Raw genomic sequence first — 27,223 nt, 5'->3', positions numbered from 1 at the left:
ACTTACCCAGTTATTTCCCAGGATCGCTTTGTGCAATTGCTAGAAAATAAGACACCCTTTACTTTGTGAAGAAAAAATACGTGCACCGAGTTTCAAAAGGGACTCAAGGTCTGGAGGGATGTACCTTCCCCTTGCCCTGACAGGTATGTTTACACCACATATAGTATTGGATTTAAGGCATTCTCTCCTCAAAATTCAAAGTAGCCTATTATATACCACGCAAACTTTGGAGATTCAAGTTTATGAGAGCTCAAGTATTTTCTGGCATTGTTGGAGTGATCTTGGCTGTTATTGATGGTTGTGCGCTACAGGATCCCCCAACAGTTGCTGCACTTGTGTTTACACTGATCAAGACCTGCGTGCTTCACAGCTGGCAAAACTGAAAACAGCTATAGGCAAAAAATGCATTTAATGAACCCCCGTTCGTTCTCCCCAAACACCCGGATCCAAGCACGGACCCCTGCACGTTGGCCGAAGACAGAGCAAAGCGGACGCGGCCTGCACGACAGACGGTACAAGCAGGCAACCCCGCCCGAGGCCGCAGGCAGCCCGCTCTCCCTCGGCCGCCGCGTCCAACCACGGCCGCGGGTGCCCCGGGGGGTGAGGCAGGGCCACGCCGCCCGCGGCAGGGCCACGGGAGGAGACGACGGGCAGGGCAGCGGCAACGGGAGGCCCGCATCCCCCACAGGCAGTAACGGCCACTAACGGCAGCCGAAGCAGCACACTCCCGACCCCGACCCGCCACTGACTGCCTCCCGCGCATGCGCACTGCACCCCTGCACCCCCTCCCCACCACGCGCATGCGCAGTGGAGCGCGGGCAATTAACGCTATTTCTCGCCCCCTCCCCCAGCATTCCTCAACATTCGCCTATGAGCATGCGTATTCCGAGGCTGGCGGAGTGGGGGGGTGGCGTGAGGGGAGAGAGGCACAGACTGCTTCCGCCTGCGCCCCACCGCGCGCATGCGCTCTCGCCGCCGGGCGCCGCAGGCCCCGCTCCCGCGCCATGGAGGCCGCTGGCGGAGGGCGTGCGCGCGCGCGGTGCGGTTTCCCTCCCCACGTGACATGGAGGCGGGGACGGGAAGGGAAAGGTCGGTGGCGACGCCGGCGGAGGGGGAGCGGAAGGTCAGGGCGCCGCGGAGCGGAAGTGGGAGCCGGAGCCCGTCCGCCATTGTGGGGAAGCGGAGCCTGGAGCAGGGGGGGAAGCGGCGTTGCGTCCGGCCGGCCGGCTCCTTCCAGCGGGAACCCGATCGGCGGAGGCAGCGAGCTCGGGCGGCGGCGACAATCAGGCGGCGGCGGGGAGGAGGCGGCGGAGGAGGCGAGGCGAGCAGCGCGGCGGGCGGGCGGGCGAGCGGCCCCGGCGTGCGGAATCACTCGAGGCCCAGGCGGAGCGGAGCGAGGGGATCGCGGCTCCCCGTGAAGAATGTCAGCCACCAGCGTCGACCAGGTACGGGCCGCGGGGCGGCCGCCCGCTCCCTGCCCTTTCCGCTGCCCCGGCCGGGCTCTAGCCCTGGCGGGGGGGCGGCGGCCGGGCGGGCACCTGCAGCTTCCCTCGCCGCCGGGGCGGCGCGGTTCGCGGCCTCCTCCCTTCCTCCCGCGCTCCTTCCCTCCCCGCCACCATGGGGAGCGGCCATCAGTCGGCCCCGGCGGCGCCCGGGATGGCGGGCCGCTTTCCCAGCCCCGGCAGCCCCTATTTATAACCGCAGATCCGCGCCAGAGCCGCTCCGCCTCCCCGCCCGCCGCTCGGCCCCGCCGGCGCCGGGCCCCGCGCCTTCCGGCCCGGCCCTTTTATGCGCTCCCGTCCCGCAGGGGAACCCTCCCCGGCCAGGCCCCTCCGGGCCTCCCTCGGCTCCCGACTCCCGCTCCTCTCCTCTGCGCACCCCGCGGTCTCTCTGGCTCCCCGTCACCGCGTCCTTTCGCTTCGTGCCTTCGTCTCTCCTCGTCCACCTCTCTTCTTCTTTCGGGTCTCTGGTGTCTGCTCCTTCCCCGCGGCCTCCGCTGCTTCCAGCTGTTCCCCTCTGTTTCTCTCCGTGCGCTGTGCTGCGCTTTTTTAGCTGCTTCTTCGCAGAGCTTAGGGTTTATCTCTTTTTGTCTTTGCTAGGCCTCTACTGGCCTGCCTTTCTGGCTGGAAGCTGTTCTCTCTTGGTCTCTGCTTCCTCCGTGGGCCTCTGCCACTCCCCAGAAGTTTTGGCCCTGCGGTCTTCTGCCCCCTTTAATTTTCTCTCTGTGCCTTTAATGTTTTGTTTCTTTTGTCTCTGTGCATGCTCTCCAGTTTCCTTTTATGCTTTTATTTCTAGTTCAGTGGTCTCTTCGCTTTTAATTGCTCTGTCTCCCATGAAGGCTGCTTCTTCTTCCCAACTTTTTTAGTTCCGCGTCTCTTGTTGGTCTCTGCATGCCTTTGTGTCTGGATTAGGTTCATCCCAAAAGATGAGGTGGTTGGGAGTTTTAAGGTTACAGAGACTTTTCTCTGATTTTGGGAGAGGGAGGTGACTAACCAGTGCAGCTTTAGATGGAGCAGTGTTAAACGGTCCTGTGATAACTCTGAGACAGACGCACATGGGAGCAAGACAGAGGTGGTCACCTCCTAAACTTACAAACCTGTGAAAGACCCGCTCATGCGTAGTTGTACATATATGAGAAGATGAATTAGATTTTCTTGGGGTAGCATTGTTTTTGCTAAGCTATAGAGGACTTAAGGGTTCTGTATCTTGTACTGTTACAGCGATTCTTAATGCATGACAGATTAACAGTGTTTTGTAATTACTAATCCTAAAAAAACCCCAGAAACCTCCTTGAGGTCTTATTTCCTTGTGTGAAAGCTTCATACAAACTGTATCATTTTCTCAATATAACTGCCTAGATGAGGAATGCATATATCATAGTTCATCTTACAATATAGCTGTATATTCCTTTGTGTATCTAAAAAGCCAGGCATTGTAGGTTATTCTCTGATAAGTACCCATCAGTCAATTTAAAATATGACGTGACATACGATAATAACATTCTAATGAAGCTCTAGTACTGGCAGGAATCTTAAGCTACTAACTTTCTTTGTTGTCTCACTCAATGCTTTGTTTATTGCTTATATTTCTTGGGGGAGGGCAATCAAAATTCGGTTGTTGTTTGGGTTGTTAACACCATTTAAGTTTCACAAATTGTAAAAGACTAGATTATTTAAATGTTATTTGGTGAAATTATTTCAATTTTAAAATTTGTTGTTTTTTTTGTAGTATTTCATATATTATTTTATATAATATTGTAATATTTTTATAATAGCATGTTTTTACTAATATTTTGAACTGATGTTTAAGTTGAAAAGAGCGTAATTGACAAATAAATGAAACTACCCTGAAGTAAACAGTGGAGGATTCTAACTCAACTTGTATTGCTTTTTTTTTTTTCCACTTTTCTATATCCAGAGACCTAAAGGACAGGGAAATAAAGGTAAGTTGATTCTTTGTATTGCTGTGTAGATCTCTAATACAGCTATTTATAGAGGTTAATGTGTCTTCAGACAATCATGGGAAGACAATGTAGCTTTTATTTCAGAGCAAGATGGCAGGAAATTGTGTGCCAAAATGTTATTTCCCAGCATTTTTACTGTGGCACAGTGGTACATCAATTTAAAATGTTTTATTTTTCAAATGAAGATTAATGTCAGAAGTTGGACAATAACATAGCTATTTCTTTTTAGCTGACTTTGATATGCTTGTATAATGTCTTTAACAGTACACCATGGGCCTTCCTGTGCGGTGAATAGAATCAGTGTACTAGAATCATCAGGAAGAATCTTATGAACATCTTCCTTAGCTTGTGAGACAACAGCCATGTGACTATTTAGTTACTCATATCTGTGAGCAGAACACATCACCTTCCTTATTCTCAGAAATTTTGTGGGCTTTTCTCTTCGTTTTACCGTCAATATAGAGTACTCTCTCAGTGTTTAGGCCTTCTACTTTTCTACTTCGATGTTTCTGTCAACATCTTAGTGTTTCAATACATACGCAATGATGTTTCTCCTCTCCCACAGAAACAAGGAGCTAACTACTTTAAATTCTTCTCTCTAAAATTCTTGGCAGGTCTGTTGTAAACAGGATCTCATATTATATTTTGCAATTTATTTCTGGTCTGGCATTTGTTATTTTTGATACACAGACTAGCATTCTATTCTGGAATTCTTTTTGCCTAATCAGTACACTTGTGGCCATTTAATTCTTAGGTGCTCAGCAGACTGAGCTATAGAATAGCATGCACACAGGTACTTGCATGTGTTAATATGCGTGTTATTTCTTCATGTGGATAAGAAACTTTTTTTTTGAGCTCATGTACTCTTTGCTCTCCCTCTGTTCATTATCTGGACTAATCTAATTGTTCTCTGTGAACTGTCATTTAATGTTTTCTGCAGTGTACTTATTCTATTATTCTGTCTTTGTGCAGATTATCGGCTGCTTACTGCATATATTGCTTATGAGGTGGCACAGGGTTCCTGAATCTTGTTGAATTTGTCTAGTTCCTTTTAATTTCTCTGCATTCAGAGAAAAATGAACTTCTGTTTACCTCCTCAGACCCTCTCAATTTGGTCATTCTTGAATATTTGTTCTCTCATATTCTAATACTTCTACCTTTTTTCCCCCAAACTGAAGCTTTTAACTGTTTCTTTGTCTTTGAAATAGTTTATGGTTATACCTTCCATGTTGCCCTTAAATGAGAAGAAAAGTAAGATTCATTTTAGTAAGTAGTTTGTGGCTTGATGTTCTTTGAATTACCATATCTCAGTTTTAGTGAGGTTGTTGTGATACATCTATTAGAGAATCATATGAATAATTTTTGAGCTACACTCCACATATATATGAATTGGAGTGGAAGAATTAGACATTTCTATTTGTATGTTGTGTTGCAGCTTGTTTAATAGTGAGAAGCACATGTCAGCTTTGCTTTAACGTATTTGTGTTAGCATATTTTTGTGTGCCATAATTTCTAAATGCTGCACAATGTTTGAATCAAACCACATCACTTAATTTGCTGTGCAAAGAAGAGATTTTTGCATTTCTGAACTTAGATTTTTATGGAGTGCACTCTTTTAAATAGTGGATACTTACTATGTATTCTCTTGGTGAAGATATGACCTAAATGAAAACTATAGTGAAACAAACCAATAATCTCCTCCATTCTGTTAAATTATGTGGTATAACATCTATTTAATGAAACTAAGTTATGATTTAACATTAGATTAAAGGGCTAGGAGATCGAAGACAGTAGCACATTGTAGCATGAGTGGTTGGCTTTGGGTTAGAGACCTTTTCAAGAGAGTAAATTAAGTCAGTAGCAGCAATCCTTACCGACCATGTGTTTAGCAGACAGTAATCTTTTTCAGGTGTCATGATAGGTCCTAGCTTAAAGGAGCTTCAAGGGAAGATGTGATACTGAGTTAACAGACTAATCTGAAGTTGGCTCTGTGCATAAGGGTAATAATGTCAAAGAGGATGGGGAAAAGGTTACTGTCCACATGCTTGGTAGAGCATATGAGAGGCTGTGAGTGAGCAGTATAAGGGGTATATGCATGGAAATAGTCTCTTTCATATTGAAACAAAAAATATTAGACCTGCAAATGATATTGAGAGGTAGCTGATTCGTATTGTCTGATAAAATGTTTTGGATGCTTTATTCTAGTTGATTATAAATTGGTGTACTGTACTGTTTTCCCTTGACCAGAATTTGTGTGATTGAAGTTCTAGTGTGTAGAATAGTGCTGTCCACCTGTTGTGTCAGATATTAATGTTTGTATTTCAGAGACATGAGTGAGTAAATTATCCTGTCTTGAAAGTTTTCTTATTCTAGTTGTCAACTACTATACAGTTGACATAAAACATCAGAACTGACATCAATAAAATGATGTCTTCTGGGAGCAGGGGGGGGAGAAACTGATGTTCCTGAAAATCCTTTTTTTTTTTTTTTCCATTTTGTTTTGCCAGTGTATTACACCTGTGATAGAAAAGTTGTGACTTGTGTTTATGTACATATGTATATAATTTTTGGTTTTGTAGAAGATTTAAATGTAAGCATTAAGTTTAAATCAAGAATGAAATGTTACGAGTTTCTTCTAGTATTTATTCTCCACATTAGTCAAGATGTAACGGCTTTTTCTAATGAAAAATTTGGTTTTATGCCTTTAGCCATCATTTGTGCATTTTGCAAGTGGTTATTCAAAGGATAGTAGCAGTTAAAGGAACATAAAGCTTACATTCTTCTGTTTGAGTTGTTTCTTCCCGATGTCTAATTACATTGTATGTTTTCACAGTGTTTGCGGAAGTATATGGTATTTTCAAGGTTGGATTGATACAAATTTTTTAGTAACTGTAGATTAGTTTCCACTAGTATTCTTCATCACTGCCCTGTTTAGTTGGAACACTTAATGTGAAATTTTGGGAATGAGGCATGCATTTTAATCTGTTTGCTCTTGTTAAATGTGTGTGTGGACTACAGTCTTCATTATTAATACATTATGTAAAGTTAGAACAGAAGCCAAAGAAACACACTTCTAGTGATGCTATTTCACTGGGAAAGGTATATATTTACTAGGAAAGATGTCATTGTAGCACTGTTTTGTTTCACTGACTAGAAATCTTAATACGGAATGAATAAGAAAGAAAGTACGTTTACAAGAGCATTCTGTGTTAGCTGTAATGGCAGACCAAAAATAATTCTGTCTTAAGTGACCTTTAGATACCTCTGAAACAGTAAACACAGCAGATGCACGTTTTATGAAGATTAGCTGTCAGTATGAGGAGATTAATTTTGATAGGATTCTGGTCTTGACATGCAGCTGTTTATTCCTTTATTTGTGGTTGCATGCTTTTAAGTAACTTGTGTGCCGCTGTCTATGTTTTTCATTATAATAGAATTGTATTTGAGCAGTGTGCTCTCCATACTATTCGATTAAGTCTAAGCAATGGACATGGCATGGACAAAAGATTCTGAGGCTCATCCCCTTTATGACCGGGCCAAATATAAAGAGGAGTGTAGTGTTCCAACTCCCTATTGTGTTACTGTTGTGTGTAAATTCAGGATGATTAATGACCTTAACTGAAACTCTTCATGGGGAAGACCCCCTCCAACACCTAATGTTAATGTAAATTTGGTATTTAATTAGGAATATGAAGTTTTAAATCCCATTGTGCTCACCATTGCTGGTGATATTTGGCTGTAGCTAGTATACAAGTGCACTGTGCCAGTTTGTAGTAACTGAAGTGTCACGTGTTCTGGCTTCTAAAACTTAAAGAAGATACTCAAAATGTGAGTTGTTGCTTTCTTCCTTTCCAGATATTTGCTTTGAAAAAAATCATCTGTTGTTCTGTGTTAGATTATGATTTTTTAGCTCTTTTTACTGCCGTCTGAAATTAATAATTTTTTCCAGATTTTGGTTATTCCTTGTGATTGTATCTATTCCTTTGTAATTTTTTTTCTACAGCTAGTTTTGGTCCTTGAAGGCGGTATGTTTTAGAGGTGTTAAATGAAAATGTGAAAAAAAAAATTGAAGTGATTTGGTCCAGGCACCACTTGGTTTGCAATGTGAACTTCAGGTGGCAAAAAAAAAACCCCAATGAAACAGAAAAAAACCACTCTTAAACAGTAACTCCAGCAAAGTTGAAAGTTTAGTTACATCGTTGTATATACTTTTCAGAAGCTCTTACTAGCGGAGTCAGCTCCTAACTCAGTGTCTCCAGCTGTCAGAAAATCTGCTGGTTTGTTGTAACTTCCGCTGTTGTGGTTTCTCAGTGCACCTTACTGATCACTTTAATACTTCCCCCCCCATTTCATAAATAACAAAAGAATTGCAGTTGGAAAAGCGGTAATTTATTTTTGAGAAGATGTTTTCACCTTGAAGTTGTATAATTGCAAATTGCTGGTTTAAGTCCCTGTTGTGCTTTGCACCATAGAAAACCGTGGAACTTAGTAGACATTTGTGCAATTTGACTTTGTTTGAGTAGTAGCCTGGGGGAGTGTAGAGAGACACTTCAAGTAATTTGGGCAGATGGAAAATCGCAGGTGGGTGTAATGTCTTAGATGAAATTAAAGGTAATAGGAGGCCAAGAAGAGCAGATAGGAACAGATTCCAGCATGTAGTGGCATATAGGTTAGGAAAGGATTGTAATCGCCCTTGGAGACGTTAGCGCCTGTTTCTGTCTTGCTTTGTCCTCTCAGAGCTTCAGAGAGACTACTAATGCAGTACAATATAATAGTTATGTAGGAAATAGAGAATAGCTGAATAGTAGTGCCCTTCATGGTTATCTTGGTGGGTAACTACCTTTCCTCCTGGCAGGAGAAAGCTGTATTTTGTAGCTTTCTCTGAACCTATTGAATATTTCTGATCTGGTTGTTCTGCACATTTGCACTTGGTCTGGCACTTCCAGAAACACTGGATTTACTACCTGTGCAAATGAGGTGTGCCTAGTTTTTCCTCTGTCTGTGGAGCTCAGGAAAGAATAGTCAGGAGTAGTCCGCTCTGGTTGCTGTCTTTCCAGGCCTCTCCTGAGATCTGATCAGGATTGTCAATAGAATGAGCCATTTTCTTTAAATTTCGCAAAATGGTGTTTAGCAATAATCTGTTCAGTCTCAAGAAAGCACAAGTAGAAGTATTTCAATATACAGGCGATTAAGAAGTGTTATCTAGGTTAAAAGTGCATTGTAGATCTTCCAGAGAATATACCTAATACAGATTTACTTTTAGTTTCAGTACAGAACGGTTCGATTCATCAAAAGGATGCAGTAAATGATGATGATTTTGAGCCATATCTAAGTAGTCAGACAAATCAGGTAAGTGAACACTCTTTACTATCTCAAAGTTAATTTTGGAATTCAATTGACTTCCAGACCTAATTAATTTTTGGATGATATTTCTTAGCATTAGTTACTTGCCTGAATATCCATTGAAATATAACTTTTTTTATCATATCTTGTCTTACTATATGATATCTTGAACAGGTAAAGTCTTCCTAATAATTCTGGGAAAGATTCAGTTAAAAATCATGCTCTGATGTTTCCTGCTCTCGTGCTTGTGCTCTGACTTCAGAAAGATGCATTTACAGGAAGCCTGGGGAAAAAAGCAAACCCAAAACACAAACCTGAAAACAAAACCCCACACTAAAATCAGCATGTATTGGATGAAGTTCAAAACAAGAGTTTCATTGGCTCTGAGAAAATATTAACTGCTTGAATGTGATTTCCTTTGAAGTTGGTAGAAGCAGCTCACTGTTGATGGCATAATGGATTGTAGCTGAATATTAACGACAGTTTGGTATAACTCTTCTGCCAGGAAGTTAATGACTTATTTTCAGAGCTGTGAACTGTCTCTGTAGTCAAGAGTTAATATTCATTATGTTAAGTTTGTAAGTTGTAGCGGTCCCGAGAGAGGGAGAAAGAACAAATTATTAAAAGGCTTTGAGAATAGTCCTTGCCTTCGCATTTTTTTTTTAAATGTTATGGCATTAAGGGGGTGTTAGCTAGAGGATGATAATGTGCACTTTCTTCCCCAGAAGAGCATCAGAATTCTCATGGGGGTAGTCCTTCAAATGCCTTGGTGCTTTATCTCCTCAGGAAGTAAACGCTGTGATTGTCCAGGAGTATTGGGAGTGGGATTTGAATTTGGCTAGCAAACTTTGTCCTACTAGATCACAGATTGTACTTAATACCCATTCTCAGTAGTGTGGAAATGTTACGGTTTTATTGTTGTTTCTCCTGAAATAAACAGGCATCCTTGTATCGTTTTCCCTGTAATCTTCTGGCAGGTGTCTCCCAATTAAAAGTGAGAAATTAGACAAAAAGTAAGAATACCAAAACTTTAAAAAATAAGTCATAACTGTTGTTTCACAAATACAGGAAAATAGCTGCAACGATGATTTAAAGTAGGTTGTTATTTTCTTGATACTGTTGACATGGAGGCATTTTAAGCATAGCTCAGTAACTGAAAATAAAGGTAATATATTATGAAAAGTGGGGCCCTTTAGCGCTTTGAAAAAGTCTCTTGAAGAAAAAATGGCCATATCTAACAGATACTTCTGTTCATCTTTTATGTTGGGAGGAATGGTGGAAGTTACAAATGCATGCATATAATCCTCAAAAATGTTTTGGATTGTGTTACAAGTTTTTTTTGCCCTGAGTGTAATTGTTTCTATTGCTGATTTTTGTTTTATTTTCTTGCAGAGTAACAGCTATCCACCAATGTCAGACCCATATATGCCTAGTTATTATGCTCCATCCATTGGATTTCCATACTCTTTAGGTGAAGCAGCATGGTCAACTGCAGGCGACCCTCCAATGCCATACTTGACAACCTATGGACAGATGAGTAATGGTGAACACCATTACATACCCGATGGTGTGTTTAGTCAACCTGGGGCATTAGGAAATACCCCTCCATTTCTCGGGCAGCATGGATTTAATTTTTTTCCTGGGAATGCAGACTTCTCTACATGGGGGACAAGTGGATCTCAGGGACAATCAACGCAAAGCTCTGCTTACAGCAGCAGCTATGGCTATCCACCTAGTTCTCTTGGGAGAGCCATAGCAGATGGACAGGCTGGATTTGGCAGTGATACTCTGAGCAAGGTGCCTGGGATTAGCAGTATTGAGCAAGGCATGACTGGACTGAAAATTGGTGGAGATATGACGGCTGCTGTAACAAAAACTGTAGGTTCGGCTCTGAGCAGTACAGGTATGACAAGCATTGCAGCAAACAGCGTGCCCCCAGTTAGCAGTTCAGCACCTAAACCAACCTCATGGGCTGCCATTGCGAGGAAGCCTGCTAAACCTCAGCCGAAACTCAAGCCTAAAGGTAATGTGGGCATTGGGGGCCCTGCTGTACCGCCACCACCTATAAAACACAACATGAATATTGGAACTTGGGATGACAAAGGGTCAGTGGTAAAAGCACCCCCAGCCCAACCAGTACTGCCTCCTCAGACTATAATCCAGCAGCCTCAGCCATTAATTCAACCACCACCACTGGTGCAAAGCCAACTGCCTCAACAGCAGCCTCAGCCACAGCAACCGCAACAGCAACAAGGACCTCAGCAGCAGGCCCAGCCTCACCAGTTGCAGCAGCAACAGCTGCAAAACCGCTGGGTAGCTCCTCGTAATAGGGGTGTGGGCTTCAGCCAGAACAACGGAGCTGGTACTGAGAACTTTGGTTTAGGTGTTGTGTCTGTCAGCTCCTCACCTTCTGGTGTTGAAGTGCACCCAGTGCTGGAGAAACTAAAGGCCATAAACAACTACAATCCCAAAGACTTCGATTGGAATCTGAAGAATGGACGTGTGTTTATAATCAAAAGTTATTCAGAGGACGATATTCATCGCTCCATTAAGTACTCTATCTGGTGTAGTACTGAACATGGTAATAAGCGCTTGGATGCTGCTTACCGTTCCCTGAATGGAAAAGGCCCACTCTATTTACTCTTCAGTGTGAATGGCAGTGGACACTTCTGCGGAGTGGCCGAGATGAAGTCTGTTGTGGACTACAATGCATATGCTGGTGTCTGGTCTCAGGATAAGTGGAAGGGGAAGTTTGATGTCAAATGGATCTTTGTCAAAGACGTTCCCAATAACCAACTGCGGCATATTCGCTTGGAAAACAATGACAACAAACCGGTTACCAATTCGAGGGACACTCAAGAGGTACCCCTAGAGAAAGCCAAGCAAGTGCTTAAAATAATTGCTACTTTCAAGCATACCACCTCAATCTTTGATGACTTTGCACATTATGAGAAGCGTCAAGAGGAGGAGGAAGCCATGCGTAGGGTAAGAAATCAATGTAATTATAGTAGGTCTCCTGTTTTTTCTGTGTTTGGAAACCTTGTTTTTCATACAGCTGAAACTTCTGTGTGCAAGTATTGAATCGGAAGGTGGTGCTTTTTACCCGAGGTGTCACTTGATATAACTGCATCTTAATGGAAAGATTTGAGTTCTTGTAACTTGTTTTGTTAACACAGGCATGTGTTTAACCACAATACTAACATGGGCCTGCATAAGTGGACTTCTGACATGTTTTACTCTTCAAAGTAAACAAAAACTGCATTGAGTGTATTTTCTGTAACTGAAGTCTTCTAGTTTAGATTTTTACGATTACTGCATGTCACAAAAAGGGCCTGAAATTAAAGTAGAAGCTTTATTGAATAAAACATTTCAATTCAAATTCTTTTTAATGAAATGTTAACAGCATGGTTACTGTGAAAGGCAGGTTTTCCCCTTGAATCAGTTTGTCTTTTGTAAGATTGTGAAACACAGAAGGGATACAGTAATGACTTGTACAGTGTCGAAATAATTTTTTTGACATTTCTGATAGTGCATTTCATAAAAAAAGTAATATGTAAGAAAAGTATACCTATGATCCATCTGCAGAGAAACCTTTAGTTTTGAAGGTATTTCAGAAAACCAGACAAGGGAAAAAGGCATTTAATTTAAGCTGTTTTATAGTACTTGTCTACTTTGTCTTGTGTGTACTCTTCCTACTAACACTTATGTTCAACATTGGCCACAATATTTAATTTGACTAGATCTATTTTCTTTCCAGGCTTGCTACTGACTGTAAATACATGTTTTGTCTCATGGTTAGAAATATTTCAGGAACTATGGTACCGATTAGAAGATGCACAGATATTCAGAATTGGGAGTTTGTGTCAGCGTAGTTTGGTGGTGGTGCTCCTCATTCAACCTGTCAGACCACCTACTGAATAAAAACCCACAAAAGTCTGGGGTTGATGCTAATTAGGGATCTTGTGGGATCCTAAGTCCTGAATTTGTTCACTTCTTGAAGCTGCCACAGTTCTGTAAGAATTTCACCTGCTTCTCGGTCTCCTTACTTCTCTTAGGTGTCTAGTACTGCAGTGGTTCCACCCCTCTTGTGTGTTGAAACGTTAGGAATGTACACGTTGCATCTCCTATAGGCCAGTGTTGTGCATACCCCAAATCAGTTCTGTAGTTTTATTGCACAGCTCTTCAATAAATTGTCATGTTGAAAGGTTTTTATTGTTTGGAGGCACGATGAATATTCCAGTTGGGCGTGTAATGCCTTTTGGCATTTCTTAAAAAGAAAACTGAATATGCCCTAAGTCAGTATTGTTACTTCCATGCCATCTTGAGGACGGGAGGAAGGGCCACATTCTTAACTAATAGTCAATGTAAGGGGGAAGCTTTGCTTTTTCAGGCTGTAGTACAACTTCACTGTGATTTTAGTAACATTACAGAAGGACTACGGTTATCGTGTTTCTCTGTAGCCTCCATGTTTCAGTATTGTCACAATTTTTCATGTTTTAAGGCACTTCACAAACAATTGGTTTGCTTCAAAAGTATCTACTTTTGTGGAAAAGCTTATCAAAGAAGCCATAATTCAGCCATGCCCTAGAAACTCAGGAAGATAATGTGTTTTATTTGTGGTTTTGTTCCCTCTGTAGTACCCGAAAGCCACGAAATGTAATGGGGAGGGGGAACATAGATGATTGGTAGTGTTTCTATGTATACTAAACTTAAAATTCAAAGTACTAAACTCATCATTTCTTTGGTCTCTAACTAGATGACTGTGATTATGCATATGTGTGTAATAAAGTAACGTTATTGTTTCCTTTAATAGCTCCAGGGAAACATGGTATCTGTATGACATAACTCTGCGTGTCTCTGTTAGCAGTTACCTTTCCAGTACTATCGGGAGAAAACATACTTGTCAAGATACTTGCGTAGTAGGCATTGATTCTTCTGCAGCATTGTACAAATTGGTTTTGTGACAAATTATAAATAATGACTGTAAAGCTGCATATCTAGTTGTGAGGTTTTCTTTTTGTAGATGGATTTGGGATATATAAGCAGATAAATATGTACTTAAAATATAGGAAGTCTGAATTAATGACAGCTACTGAGAGTTTATCATTCGCTTATGATTGTATGTTGATTGGAAACCTCAAGGTCTCTTCTTTTATCACACAGTGTACAAACAACCTGTCTTTACATTGTAAACATACAGTTGTTAACTCTTTTATGATTCAAGAGAGTTTGGAAGTGCAACAATTAGTATTGCAAGCTCTGGTTTATGGTTAATTGAGTAATCCTTTATTAGTGCCAGCTAGGCTTTTATGGAGCTGTATTTAAATTAGCACACTTTCTACTCCCGGTAGAACTGTGTAAATTAAGTTCATGCCCATTTTCTGTGGTGGCTGTGGCAATCACTTTGTTTCCAGTGTTTCTGTTGTGAAAAAAGTGCTTATTGCTGTTAATAAAATATCAAATGCATCAAGCAGCAGTAGTCATTTACATGTTCTTTAAAGTTCAGTTAATGTTTTGTTGTTGCATAGGTGGTAACAAACTTTCATACAGCCAGTGATCTAAACATAGTAAACAGCATATGATTTATGGATTTAATTTACTTGAGAACTGTTTATCATTCCAGCTAACTTATTTTAAAATAATTGGTTGTAAAAGTTTAATCTTAACAACTCAGGGGGATCAATAATTAATTTCCAATATGACCTAGCAGTATGTTTTATTAAAATATGGCAGTATACTTACTAAAGTGCCATGAGTAGTCTGTGATTAATGTGAAGCTTCAGTAACTTTGCCGTAAAGGTTACTTGCAAATGACTGTGAATAGTCTCTTTAAGTGTAAATGTTAGAACTCTACTGTCTGCCACTGTTTGATGTGAGCCCGGTATGGGTAAGGTGTCTACAGCTGGGGTTGGAAACAAATTTGTGCAGTAATCATTCACACTTTTCTTGCGGCTCAGATTCCAGTGTCGTATTTTAAAAGTACAAGTGCTGTGACCTTCCACTGAAGGAGCAAAGAAATCAGCAATGTTTTTCATGAGTTCTGTCAGCAGCATATTGAAATAATCTGAAATTGCAGAAGTCCTTAATTTGAGCTGCTGCTTTGTGGTGAAAATATGCATATTTGTGTGCAGATTATTTAAAAACATGTTTGTTTGTCTTTCAACAGAAAGCAGTAGCAGTAAGACCTAAGAAAAAGGAACAGAAGTCTTAAAATATGCCATTTAAGAGCACGTAATTACACTAGGAAAATAAAAGGTATTGAAAAGGGGAAAAAAAAAATCTTAGTAGTTATGTTCCTGATCTTCAGTAAATACATGGATCAAAATGAAATGTGACTCCGATTAAAAGTGCAGTTGTTGGAAGCTTGCGGCTTCCTCACCCTCAGATGGTGGCTTGTTGACCTGCAATTACCTGTTGTCCTGGGATGACTTTTGGCGCTTTTTAGTGCGGAATTCTACTTTTGTAGCATATAATGTAAAAAAAGATCATGGTTCCACGTAACTATAGAATGCTTGAGATGGTTTTATTAGTGAGATAGTTCAGAAAAGTAGTTTTTATCCATGGGAGAAGATAGAAGAATTCATTATGTATTTGTGTATATCTAACTTGCATTTGGATTTTTTACTTTTCAGGAAGCCTTTAAATGACAGATAAATACGCATTTAAAATGTTAGCTTCTGCCGTTGTATTACATATCTTGTAATAGGCATGCTGAGTAGCAAAAACTTTGGCTCCCAAAAGGAGTAATTTCATTCCCCCCCCGCCTTCTGATACTGATGTAACTTCTGTTTCTCTGATAATTGGCTCATAATCAAGCTGCAGTGTTAAGCAGTGTAACTCTTTTCCACTCCAGGACGTTGCTGATTTTATGCTTGATTTGATATTTCTTAAAAATATCTTAAAGGAAGGAGGCAAGTGAGAAGGCATCCATTAATAGTGATCTGTAGACGGTTCCTCCCCTTCGCCCCCCCAGCCATCAACTATTAGGTTGTAGTGTCAGTCAGATATGGATATATCCACAGTCCTTGTACAAGTCAAGGAAACCAGATAATGACCAACATTTTTAATGTACTTAAATGATAGCTGTACCAGACAGCTTCTTAAAGTTCGTGTATTTATATCCAAAAGAGGTTCAAAACCAACAGTAAATAAAGCAGGTTATGTAGTATCTTCTGAGAAACTTGTGCATTTGCTGTATGCTTTGCTGGTGTTTCAAGGGCTATTTTTTTGTAATTTCGTTGAACTTGTTTATCTACAGTTTCATCTTTATAAATGAAAATTACATTGCAGGTCTGTGTTTTAAGAACAAACAGTATGATCAGAAAGTAGAAACAGAAGATACATTTTTGCTGCCTTGCTGATCATGAGATTTACTTACCGTGTCTTCATTTGCTTCTGTAGCTTTACTCTTTGGAGACATTTCAAAATGACCTGCAACTTCTTATGTTATAGACGCAGGGATTTCAGATGTGCCCGTTTTCTGTGTGTTTGGTACAGTCATTGTTTATGTTCAGAGGTAGAGTTTAGAATTATTACAGGATGGGGTTAGTATGGAGAGGTCTCGATGTTAAAGTATGGTATTGTACGGAGTGACTATGTAAGAGTTTGAGTAGTGGTGTGGCCTGTCTTTCTCTAGTAAGGGACAAGATGCTGCAGCAGAGGAGATGCAATATTGGACTGCTGAATGAGAGAGATGGAATGTAATTAAACTCGCGGGCAGTCTCAGTTTATGGCAACACTTGTATAGATCTTGTCACACTTTTCTTTTTGGCTTGAAATTCCTACCTGGAAAACCAAGCCTACGGAGTCCTTTTTCCGGAGTGGATTTAAATTCTCTGACTCTGGGACTTGAAAGACAAATTTCTCCTGTGAAATAGGGACCCCTATTGGAAAAACTAGGAATACTGACCAAATGGTTTGCCTTAATCGTTAACAGATGAGTCATTTTGGGGATCCAGTTCTTCAGTGTTCTTAAGTATGAAGGTAGTTGCCTAAGACAAGACTTTGGACTTGAATCGAGCTGAATCTGTGACGGCTCCACCTTTTCTAATGCTGTGTTTTTAAGCTGTGGTTTTTAATGCCAAGAAGTAATTCTGTATCTTTTCTTCCAGAGCAAAAGCAGAACCTTAAGTATAAATGAATAGCTGTTAAAATTCATGTGTCAACCTTCTGCTTCCTGCTACATCTCTTCAGATTGCACTGCTCTATTAAGAACAAATTGACTGGAACACTGGTGCTTTTCCTGCGGTTTGCAGGGAAGAAATATGCTGGCATATTGCAAGGAAGTTGCAACCTGTGTGACTCTTCACGCAGTACTTCAGCCTTGCTTCATTGATTCATGCCACAGATGGGCTAGTTAGCAGAAACGTGAGTGAAGATTGCTGATGGTGCTTTGCTGGAAAATATGGCACTTTAAAACCATACAGATCTTGTGTATCTAACAGAGCTGTTTCTGTAGATTCAGTTGAACTAGTTTGGGTTTGTTTTTTTTTTTTTTAACTAGTTTAAGTTTTGTATCAAAATTGATTTGCTTTAACCTTCAGATTCATCTAGTTGTAATGATATTACAAGAATTTGTATCAGATGATGAGCTGTTTGAGCCCAGTTCTTTGTGAGCACCTTTTCAGAGGTCTGGTATTGTACTTAATATTGACAGGTAATTATTGTTTTGCTTCTGTACCTAGGGATTATAGTCAGTTGTGCAAAAGTAAACAAACTTGCGTGTTCATTGCACTTCCGTATAGAATATAATGAATAACCAAGATAAAATAAATTTATGTTTCCTTGTGGCAGACTAGAATTTGAGTTACACATGTGCAAAGATCATGGGTGGTGAGGCGTAAAGAAAAATTGTTTGAGAAATTCTTCCACAGTGTGTTTTGTAGCCCCTGCAGTGGATATCATTTCCCTTCCAAGGCTACTCTAGATTCCTTAGCAGAACAGTTTAAGTAGGATCTTATTGTTGTTGCCAATAGGCATCTGAGAAAAATTAACAAAGGTGTTAGTCATCTTTCTGTTCCTTTTGCTGGGACAGTGATCATCACTGAATGCAATTGCCATAGACGTAGTTAGAATCTATCTGTTGTCAGTCTTCAAAAGCCGATGTTATACTGTGAGCATTGCTAACAAGCGATAATGAGGGTCTAGAAGCTTGATTTTATTTTTTTTAATGAACTTGCTGAAATGGCTGTCTTGTAGCTAATTAAAATCTGATGTTTCAACGTGTAACGATATACAGCACTGGAAGGAAGCATTTGCTACTTGTAGTTAGAATTGGCCAACCCATCACTGAAAGTATCCACCTGGGAAAACAAGACTGGAAGGACGTTTCTGGCTCATGGAGTTCAAGCTTGGTTTCTGCGGAGCCTTTCCTCATGTTGTTATATGGTATCTTTAAAGTAGTTAGGTTTCTTTCCCCACCTTTGTCTTCTGAATGTTCGTACCCTGTTATTTAGTGTGCTGTGGAGTTTCAGATGTGGATTAAGTTCTTACTGCCTTTATTGTTACCATAATAAAATGATTTTGTCTGTCCATGTTCCACTAACACTGCGTGTGTCGGCTCAAATTTAAATTTGCCTTTTTACTGTAACTTGTTCACATTTTTACTGTTGCTAAGTATGTTTCAGAGATTGAGAGAAGAAAATTGCCATCAAAACTAATTGGAAGAATAAATAAATTAGAAGTCTAGATCTCATAGCTCTTCAGACTTTCTTAATATTTATATGCTTGAAAGCCTTATTTACTGTCTGGAGTTCAGATGATCTGCAGCAGGAGGGTCTCAGATGAATATTAATTCATAAGGCTTGCTGGAAGAAGGAACTGCTCTGGAGTTGTAAAATCTTGTTTGACTTCCTGTGTTGACTTTGATTTTTAATTTATGCTTTGTAGTTTTCATGTTTGGATAAGGAATAGAAGAAAATGAGTGTTTAGAGAAGGGATGGCATTTCCACAGGAAAAATTTCTAGGTCCATGTAAGTCTTCTAGAGACTTCACTGTCAGCTTCCCAGAATTCCCAGAAGCAAGTCTCAGAAAAATGTATTTAAGTATTTTTATCTGGTTTTGAGGTTCTCTCTCTCTTAAGGAGATTTACGTTCTCTAGTTAAGAATTAGAGTGAGAAGTTAAATAGGACCTTATTTTACACAATTGTAAAGTTTCAGTAATGTGGTTTATGTTACAGTCAATGTGATACTTGTTGTAAAGGGAGTGAACTATTTCTAGCATTTTTCAGTTTTCTCAGTAATCTGTTATTCATTGTTGTTCTCAAGCATGGAGGTCAATGTTTATGCTGTCGTAGCTGTAATGGTACTCGGGGGTGCAATAAACTGCAGATTATGGCTGATGCCATTAGTAAATGAGATTTCATGAACTTCGCTGTGGCTGCTTCTCACCACCTCTGCAGCTGCCTGCTCTGCCTCTGCCAGGTGTTTCTGCCCACGCAGTGGAGTTGGCAGAGGAGATGTGTGCCTGTGCCTCACTTCACAGAATGCAGTCTGACATGTTAGCTTGCCTTGCAGATGAGCAGGGTTTTTAAGCTGAAGATTAAATTGCAGTTTGCAGTGAAGCAACTAAGTTGTGCTACACATTCCCTTCTGAAGCTGCTGTGAGAAATGCTGTCTCTTGGGAGAGGGGCAAAGCAGACACGTTCAGGCATGAACATTTTAAACATCGCAGTAAGATGCAAAAGTTTAGCAAAGTTGTAGGGGTTTTTGCAAGTACAGCTGATCGTGCTGGAGGTGAGTGTGTGTGGGAACTATCTGCAATTTGCTTGTGCACGTTTGCAATCCTAGTTAGCTTGCAAATGGAGACCTTGAAATGCTTATATTTGCAACTGCTGTAAAAAAGCAGAAGTCCTCCTTTCAGGTCTACCTTTCCTCACCTTGAGCTTCAGTTTGTGGGATCTTGGTAGAAAAAATACAGCTGAAGACTATAGTAGCTTGTTGTTAGGCTACCATTTACATTTTTGCTATTAAAATGAGGCTTTTTCATTTCCCTTCGTTTTGACAAAAAATTCCAGAAGTCAGTGTTGCGTGCATGTCAGTAGTTTCTTTCAAATCACATCAAGAAATGTTTTTGTTTCTTTGAATTTTGAAATTTTTATAGCATAAAGATTTTGTTAAATCTGAGGATAAATTATATTGCAGCTACTTTTCAGCGCAGGATCATTTGATTAATGCCCTGAATTCAGTGAACTGAAATTTGGAATTAAGTCAGCCTCACCATTCAGACCAAGTTAATTCCATATTTTTGTTTGGACTATGTTTATGCATGTTCTGAGACCCAAGCATTTTTAGGTTCACCTTCACTTGGTTTTGTCAGTTCATCTATAAAGTTATTTGCATGGTCTGCAGCTAGCAGATACCTTTAACCAGCTGATGCATTCCCACCTTGTTCTAGTTGGAATAATACTTGATTTCCATGTCCTGCTTGTAAACTCCCCCTAAAGCCAGGTAACCTTACCCTGGCGAGTTCTGAAGTGAAGCTGTCCTTTGGCAGGGAACTTAAATTGACCGGAGAAGCTTTTTATCTGAGAGCAATGGAAGAGATGGCGGCAACAGTTTTGCTCATCGTAATGTGAGAAGTAAGAGATGGTGGTGGTGGGATCCAGACAGTGACACTGGAAACTTCCTCTGCTCTGATGGTGGGAACCTGCTGGGGATAAAGCCCTCTGCTAGTTTGTCTGTAATCACTGTTGATACAAAAACAAACACTCAAACGAAAGCCACTCAAAAAACCACAAGAGGAATACTTTTTGAGACAGGAAAAGGCAGTGGCAGCGAGTGTGATCTGACTTAGAGCTGTGGGGGAGTTTAGTTTGCTTTTGAGCACAATGCCACTGCCTGTGCTTTGAATAAATCGGGTTTTCTCTCTGTCCATGTTGCTGTACAGTGCCAAATGTTGCTGATACCAGTGTCTGAAGAGCGTACTGTTCATGTGCATGAAAAAAAGTCAAGTTTGTATTTCTGCTTGAAGTATTTAAAAACAAAGGTAGTAATTTGTAACTTTGATACTCCAGGAAAGGTGTCATGCTGTTGTTTTGAAGCCTTTTTGCTCTGTAGAATTCAAAATGGACTTGAAATTTGCAACACATCCTCTGTTTCATTCATTGGAAGCAGGTAGTCAGGACATCATTCCCCTTCTGCTTTGAATTCTTGTGAACTTAAGTTTGTTTTTGAGTTCAGGGGCTCGCGAAGCACAGGGTTGGTCAGTTTACTGTGCAGCAGTTTGCAATGCAGCGAGGTGCTTTCTAGACAGCCTGACTTGGTGGTTACATATGTAATACTTGCAAATGAGCTGGAACTGATGTTTGTATGTAGGTAGTATTTAAAATTGTTAAAACATTGATATTTCGTTATTGAACATCGCAGTTTCATAGGCTACTACTTAATACCACAGTAGTGTTTTTCAGCACTTTGTGCAGTTCTTTCAGTTGAAGTCTGCTAATAGTAGAGGAATAATCTGAGACGTGCATGGGCAGGCTATTTTTGATTGCTTTACGTGCATAGTGAGGCATGAGGCCAGGGATCATCTGTTTTCAGCCTAGACATGCACTGTTAATATAGCAGTTTGTATTAATGACTGATAATATCAATCTCACATTTTAAAAACAGTATCTTGCTATCCAAATATTAGTCATATATCTCTGAACTAGGAAAAAGTGATTTCTAGCAGTATAGTGCAAGTATCACTCTCGCTTCACATATACTGCAGTTTTGCCCTAGAGAATGTACAATCTTAGATACAGAGCTGCCGGGACCATGAGCTGCTTATTGTGACCAAGAACACTGTGTGAACTTTACTTTTTTGGTGTTCTCCATGAAGCGACTCGGAGGTCTGTCTTGGAGATGACTAGATCATCAGCCATACTCTAATAACCAGTATAAATGTTGTGTGTCTTCTTATTTCATTATAGTGTCTTTTTGGCAGAATTTATTTGGGTTCATATGCTAATTTGCACTTTTCCTGAATAGTTTCTAGTGTAATGAAGTTTTAGCGTGGTATCAGGGTGGTTTTGAAAGCATGGTTCCAATGCCTCTTAGTTTATTTTGGTTTTCCCTGCTATGTTTGTGTTCCATTTCTAACATGCTGTGTAGTGCAATAATAATAAGAAAATGGAAATGAGTGGTTTTGTTCCCCTTTAAATGGGGGAGGGAACCAACCTCTCTTCCGTGAAGGGATTTTAAGACATTTATAGAATGTGCTCAGTTTTATGTATTAAGAAAGGAAATGCTATTGGAAGATAACATTCTTAGTTTCTTAAAGTCAAAATACAGTACCTTTTTGCAGTCTAGAAGATATGTAATGAAGGCAAAGAGATGCAGTTTATTGATCTGTTTTTATTTTTTTCCTAGAGGTAGTCATAATACCTAAGTGTGTGTTTAACAAAAAAAGAGAAAATGGGGCGTGATGATAAAGCACTGAAAACATTATTTACTGTTAGACCTGTAATACAGAGGAAGAATTTCTTACTCCCTGATAGAGACACAGTGCAATTTGTATGGTTAAGGGATGAAATACTAAGTTGTTTATAATTGTTAGTATTACACAGATTACATTATTGACTTTGTTCCATGACACCAAATGCAGCATCTTGCAATGCGGTGAGGGCTTTGTAGTGAACATGGTCTTGACTGCAACTCACACTTGCATTCAAGTGGGCTTTTTTCCAAGCCATTCCTACCTCACTGGTTTTGCATTTTGTTATTAAAAGTAATTTCTAAAAAAAAGTATGGATTACCTTTTTTTTTAAATTTTTCTTGCCATTTAAGCGGTGTGTTTGTATGGAGGAGGTACTGGGCCAACTTAGTCCTTTACCTTTTGACCTTAAGCATATTGAAACAATTTATTACAGTGGGTTTTGAATGAGATACCTGGGAATATGATCTTTATTCTTTCAGAAATTAATGCATAGCGAGTAGAATATTTAAATATTCGTGCAGAGCATTTTTTGATAAATTAAACAGAAGATTTAGGGTACCTCTTTCTTGCCTTGTTTGTAGGTCCCTTGGTTTCCTTACTCCATTCACTTTGTGCAATATATTTTATTGGAAGTGATTTAAAAGTAACATTATAAAACCTTTTCTTCTTGATAGCTGTTTTTTGGAATATATTTGGTTTTTAGTTTGATATATACTTCTGTGTTTCTTTTTAAGAAGTTGGCTTGAACTAGGTATTTTATGTTCCTGAAAAAAGTGAAGCTTTTTCCTTGAAAGCTTGTTGCCTGATTTAGAGAAATTGCAAGTGATGCAACTGCTCTAATGAGAGGAAAGCAGATAATATTTACCTGTGTATATTAACATGATTTTCCTTTCTGTTTTTGTTTTTGTTTTTTTCCAGGAGAGAAATAGAAACAAACAATAACTATATGGAGATGTCCTGCTAGAATTACAACACTAATGATGTAGACTCTGGAAATGCCTAATATGTCTAAGAAGACGTTATTAAAGCTTTTTTCTGCTTAAGGTGACATCTTTGAACACTTTAACACAAAATTGACTCTTCTTGTAATGGTTCTCATCAGTGCATCTGCCCTTATACTCTCTCACCAAACACACTTGAGAACTGTACCTTCGTCAAGCACTTTCTGTCCTGAAGCTTTTACCAGTATCTGCTGTCTTTTGTATTTATGCATCCTAGCTAAGGCACAGGAGACCGAACGAATGCAAGGATTCATTAACTCTTTGAATTTGTTAAATACTAACATTTAACCATTAGAAGTGGTTCAATGATGTGAGATTCACATTGCTTCAACTTAATTTTTTCTTTGTTGTAGTTTTTTAATTGTCAGTTTTTAGCTATTCAACAGATTAAAAGCAAATCATGCCATATTTAGTCCTGGAGTAAAACTCAAGTCTAAATGTTCATGTGAAAATTATTGTAGTAATCTTTTAATATGGCAAAGCAACTTTAAGCTGCAGTTTAGCCAAATGAAACGTAACATAAAATTATATTAGAATGACATTTCCCTTGTTTCAAACTGTTTGGTGTAAGAGAATATTAATATGCAGCTTGGTGGACAACACCAGTTAATGCACATTTCTTTTTTTTTCCTGTAACATGTATACTGAAAAAAGTGCATTTGTCTGAGGAACTGTTTGTTTGCTACCACTCAATGAATCTCAGTTTTGAGTAAATGTACCTCAGTCTAAATCAGACTTTTTATGACCTTTATAACTACATTTAAAATAATCTTTAATTCCGATTTCTGGGTGTTTGCAAGCCTGACAGATTGCTATCATGAAAGTGAAAATTTACTCCTCTAGGTGATTCACTAGCTAAATAAACATAATTCTTGTTTAGCAAGCATACACTCTGTTTCTCAAATTTTTTGTTGTTTCATTGTTCCAGCATCCAGGTGTTTTTTACCCTAGTCAAAAATATTTTGAGAAAAATACTTTGATCCATGGAGATGACTTATTCATAGCCATGTTAACATGATTTTTGTTAGAACCATGCAACAAGAAGTTTAGAATACATGTTAAACTGGGTAATTCTATACTAGCTTTTAACTTCTAAAAATTATATCTTTTGTTTTGGTTTATATAGCAACACATTCTATCTGCTGGAAGAGAATACTAAAAAAATGTTAAGCGGGTGTATTGACTGTACAAAATACTGAACAGCCTGTACCAAACTCCAGGGATAGCTTTCTCTTTTTAGAACAGCAGTGTAGAAGTCAGATATGTTATAGCTTAAAATAGCAATACCACATATTATTTGAACATGGTTCATTTCTTATTGTCCAGGACAGATGTTTATATTGTGTTTCAAGTCCTACATTTACAGATTCTGGCAATGAAAGTTGTGGAGCTTAAGTGGCAAATGTTTGTTTTGAATAGAGACTAATTTGCTGTATTTTACTTTTTCCCTTCTTAAGCCCCGTGCACTTGTCTAACCTTGCAAACACAAAATGTTCAGTACACAATTCTTTCTCGCTCATTATTTAAAATACTGTTTGAAACTGCAGAGTAGCAGATATGAATCTTAATTTTTACTGCCAATTTTCTTGAAGCTGAAAAGGGAAGCCATTCCCATATTTTGAAAAAAGAAGCAATCACACTTACATGCAGATGTGTAACAAATAGCAAGTGGGTAAGGGAGGGATAAGCAAAGTGCATATTGTAAGAGGAGACTAGGAGATAAAAGTTTGAAACCCAAACCCTATGAAATTTGGCTTTAGCCTCAGAATTGCTGCTTCCATGCACTTCTATTTCTTGCTAACAGGTTTTATAGCTATTTGTTTCCCTCTGTTGGCTGATTTATGGATTACTTCCTGTTATTCCAACTGTCATTGATCAGTTGAAGTGGCAAATGTCAATGTTGTGAGTCCAAAGAGTGTAGTCCTTCTGATGATCCTTCAAGGGTTCAGCATGTTTCTGCTGCTTTGTTACAAAAATCTCTTATGAAAATGCACAGAAGTTTCCCATTAAAAGAAAGCTTCTGTTAGTCAGGCGTTCAGGAATTCATTGCATGTGCAACCTTAGTTTGCTTCCACTGCAGTATTCATATTTTTGCAGGCGTTGTTAGTGTTTCCTGCTTCACCCCTTGCCTCTTTTATTCTAATAGCGTGAGCATTGCTCTTGGATTGAATCAGGCTTAGTATAAAATGGGTTCATCACTCTGTTGCAGTCTTTGAAAGCTTGGAAAATGAGACAGGATTGTGAAAGAAGGAGGTGATCACATTTAGAGAGCTGTGACAGTTCTTATACTGTTCCAGAATTGTTAGCAAATCTACAAATAGAAGAGTTTCATTGCTGGTGGTGTTAGTCATGTTGTGACCGATTTGCTGACTGCTGAGAATTGAGTATGTGCAGCTGAAATTAAAAGGAATTTTATGTGCATATAAAGTACTGTAAAATAGTATATAACATTGTAAATTCAGCTATGGAGTGCTGTACTAATTAATGGACATGTGAAACACTTAGCCTTCAGCTTCCTTATGCACGAGTTCTTTTCCACCAGAAAGAAAAGGAATGGTGCTTAATATCTCAAATAAATGTAGAAATACATTTTTTGTCTGATTTTTCAATACAGTGAAGTTGTTCTCATGGCTGCTTGCTAACTTGCTAATGGAGGAGTCAGTGGAACTCTTTTTCTGTTCCTGATGCCTCTTCCTTTGTGTCAGCATTTGTTTTCCTGTGATCCATACTGAGCCAGTTCAAGATGTTTTCTGCTGGTTTTAATGTTCTGAGCAGTTCTCTGTGAGGTTAGGTGTTTAAAAGGGAGATGTTGGTTGGGGGATAAGGAGATTTGTCCTTTCAGAAGCAGGTACCCACTGTTGAATAGGCTTAGCTGCACTATAATACACACTCGTGGGTTGGTGAACCAGAGATGTAGCAGCATGTTTAAAACTGGCAAAGGCTCCCCAAGAAAAAAAATCAGTTCTGTGTTCAGTGTAAGATTTCGGTAGTGTACAATGAGATATGCTGTTATCAGACACATTTAGTAATACTGGGAGGAGGGAAGAAATGCAGAGTATTTTCCATTTTGACTACTTTTCCGCTTTGCAGAGACCTGAGAATTCATATGGAAAAGTTACTGCTGAAAGGCTTGTCCTAGCAACAGCAGTGGGACAAATTGAAGTTGTATGAGCTTTGCTAACCTTTGAATATCTCTTGGCTTTGTAACATCAGCATCTTTAACGTGGGTTTTTTGGTATTTGACAAGAAGGAATTCCTGTCAGTTGAATGCTTAAGCTGTTGGCTTCAGGAAAACATGGGTACTACCTTATTTTGAGGGACTTGGGTTGGGAAAAACTCAATATTGACAACTAGACAAATTCACTACTTCATGTCTTTAGCTGTTTTAGACTTAATTTATCAAATACTTGCTCCTATACATCTTCTTGCTCTGTTTTCTTCTTTCTGGATACTCTGGCAATTTCATACTGCACTGTCTGCAAAATTGGGATGCAAAAGCCACTTGCTGAAATGATTCTCATCCCAGACAAATATGTGGCACCAAACAAAAAATAGTGTTGAGCTCTTGGTCAACTGCAAATAGTTTAATATTTAGTAAGAAGCATCTTAAATATTTGTCACTGTTTAGTCAGAGTTCTGTTTGAAGTGCTTTCTGTATCATAGGAGAATTTACACGCTTGAAATACATTCCTTAAAAAAGAAGTTTTAAATGAACTATTTTGATGTACAGCTACCAGTACATCTTCCCTAGATGAAACGTAGTTGAAGCAGCAGTGCATTGAATTTTGTAAGTAGCAGTTACCTAAATTTTTTAAAATTATTAGAAACTCTTTCACTAGAAGGATGCTGAAATGCTTCGGCTGATTCTAGTGCCATGAAAATCCAGTGTGGACAGTCTTTGAATTTTCTGCAGCACTGATGTTTAAATGAATAATTCTAGACATTCAAATACAAATCATCCTTTAGGAATGGATTTTATCCTATTTTCAAAGCCATTTG

General features: G+C 39.5%; 1 protein-coding gene across 1 annotated transcript; it reads left to right on the top strand.

Annotated features, from left to right (window-relative positions):
• Positions 1–1,099: 1,099 nt before the first annotated feature.
• YTHDF3 (YTH N6-methyladenosine RNA binding protein F3) lies at positions 1,100–24,110 on the top strand. The gene is made up of 5 exons (XM_075416073.1): positions 1,100–1,445; positions 3,418–3,442; positions 8,727–8,812; positions 10,199–11,791; positions 23,142–24,110. Exons 1-5 carry the CDS (start codon positions 1,422–1,424, stop codon positions 23,163–23,165), a joined length of 1,752 nt encoding a protein of 583 aa, XP_075272188.1. The 5' UTR covers positions 1,100–1,421; the 3' UTR covers positions 23,166–24,110.
• The last annotated feature ends 3,113 nt before the right edge of the window (positions 24,111–27,223 follow it).

The sequence above is a fragment of the Opisthocomus hoazin genome, chromosome 3, assembly GCF_030867145.1.
Source record: "Opisthocomus hoazin isolate bOpiHoa1 chromosome 3, bOpiHoa1.hap1, whole genome shotgun sequence".
In the NCBI taxonomy this organism is placed as follows: Eukaryota; Metazoa; Chordata; class Aves; order Opisthocomiformes; family Opisthocomidae; genus Opisthocomus; species Opisthocomus hoazin.
The sequence above is the reverse complement of the archived record's forward strand: the minus strand, read 5'-3'. Positions and strand labels throughout refer to the sequence as shown.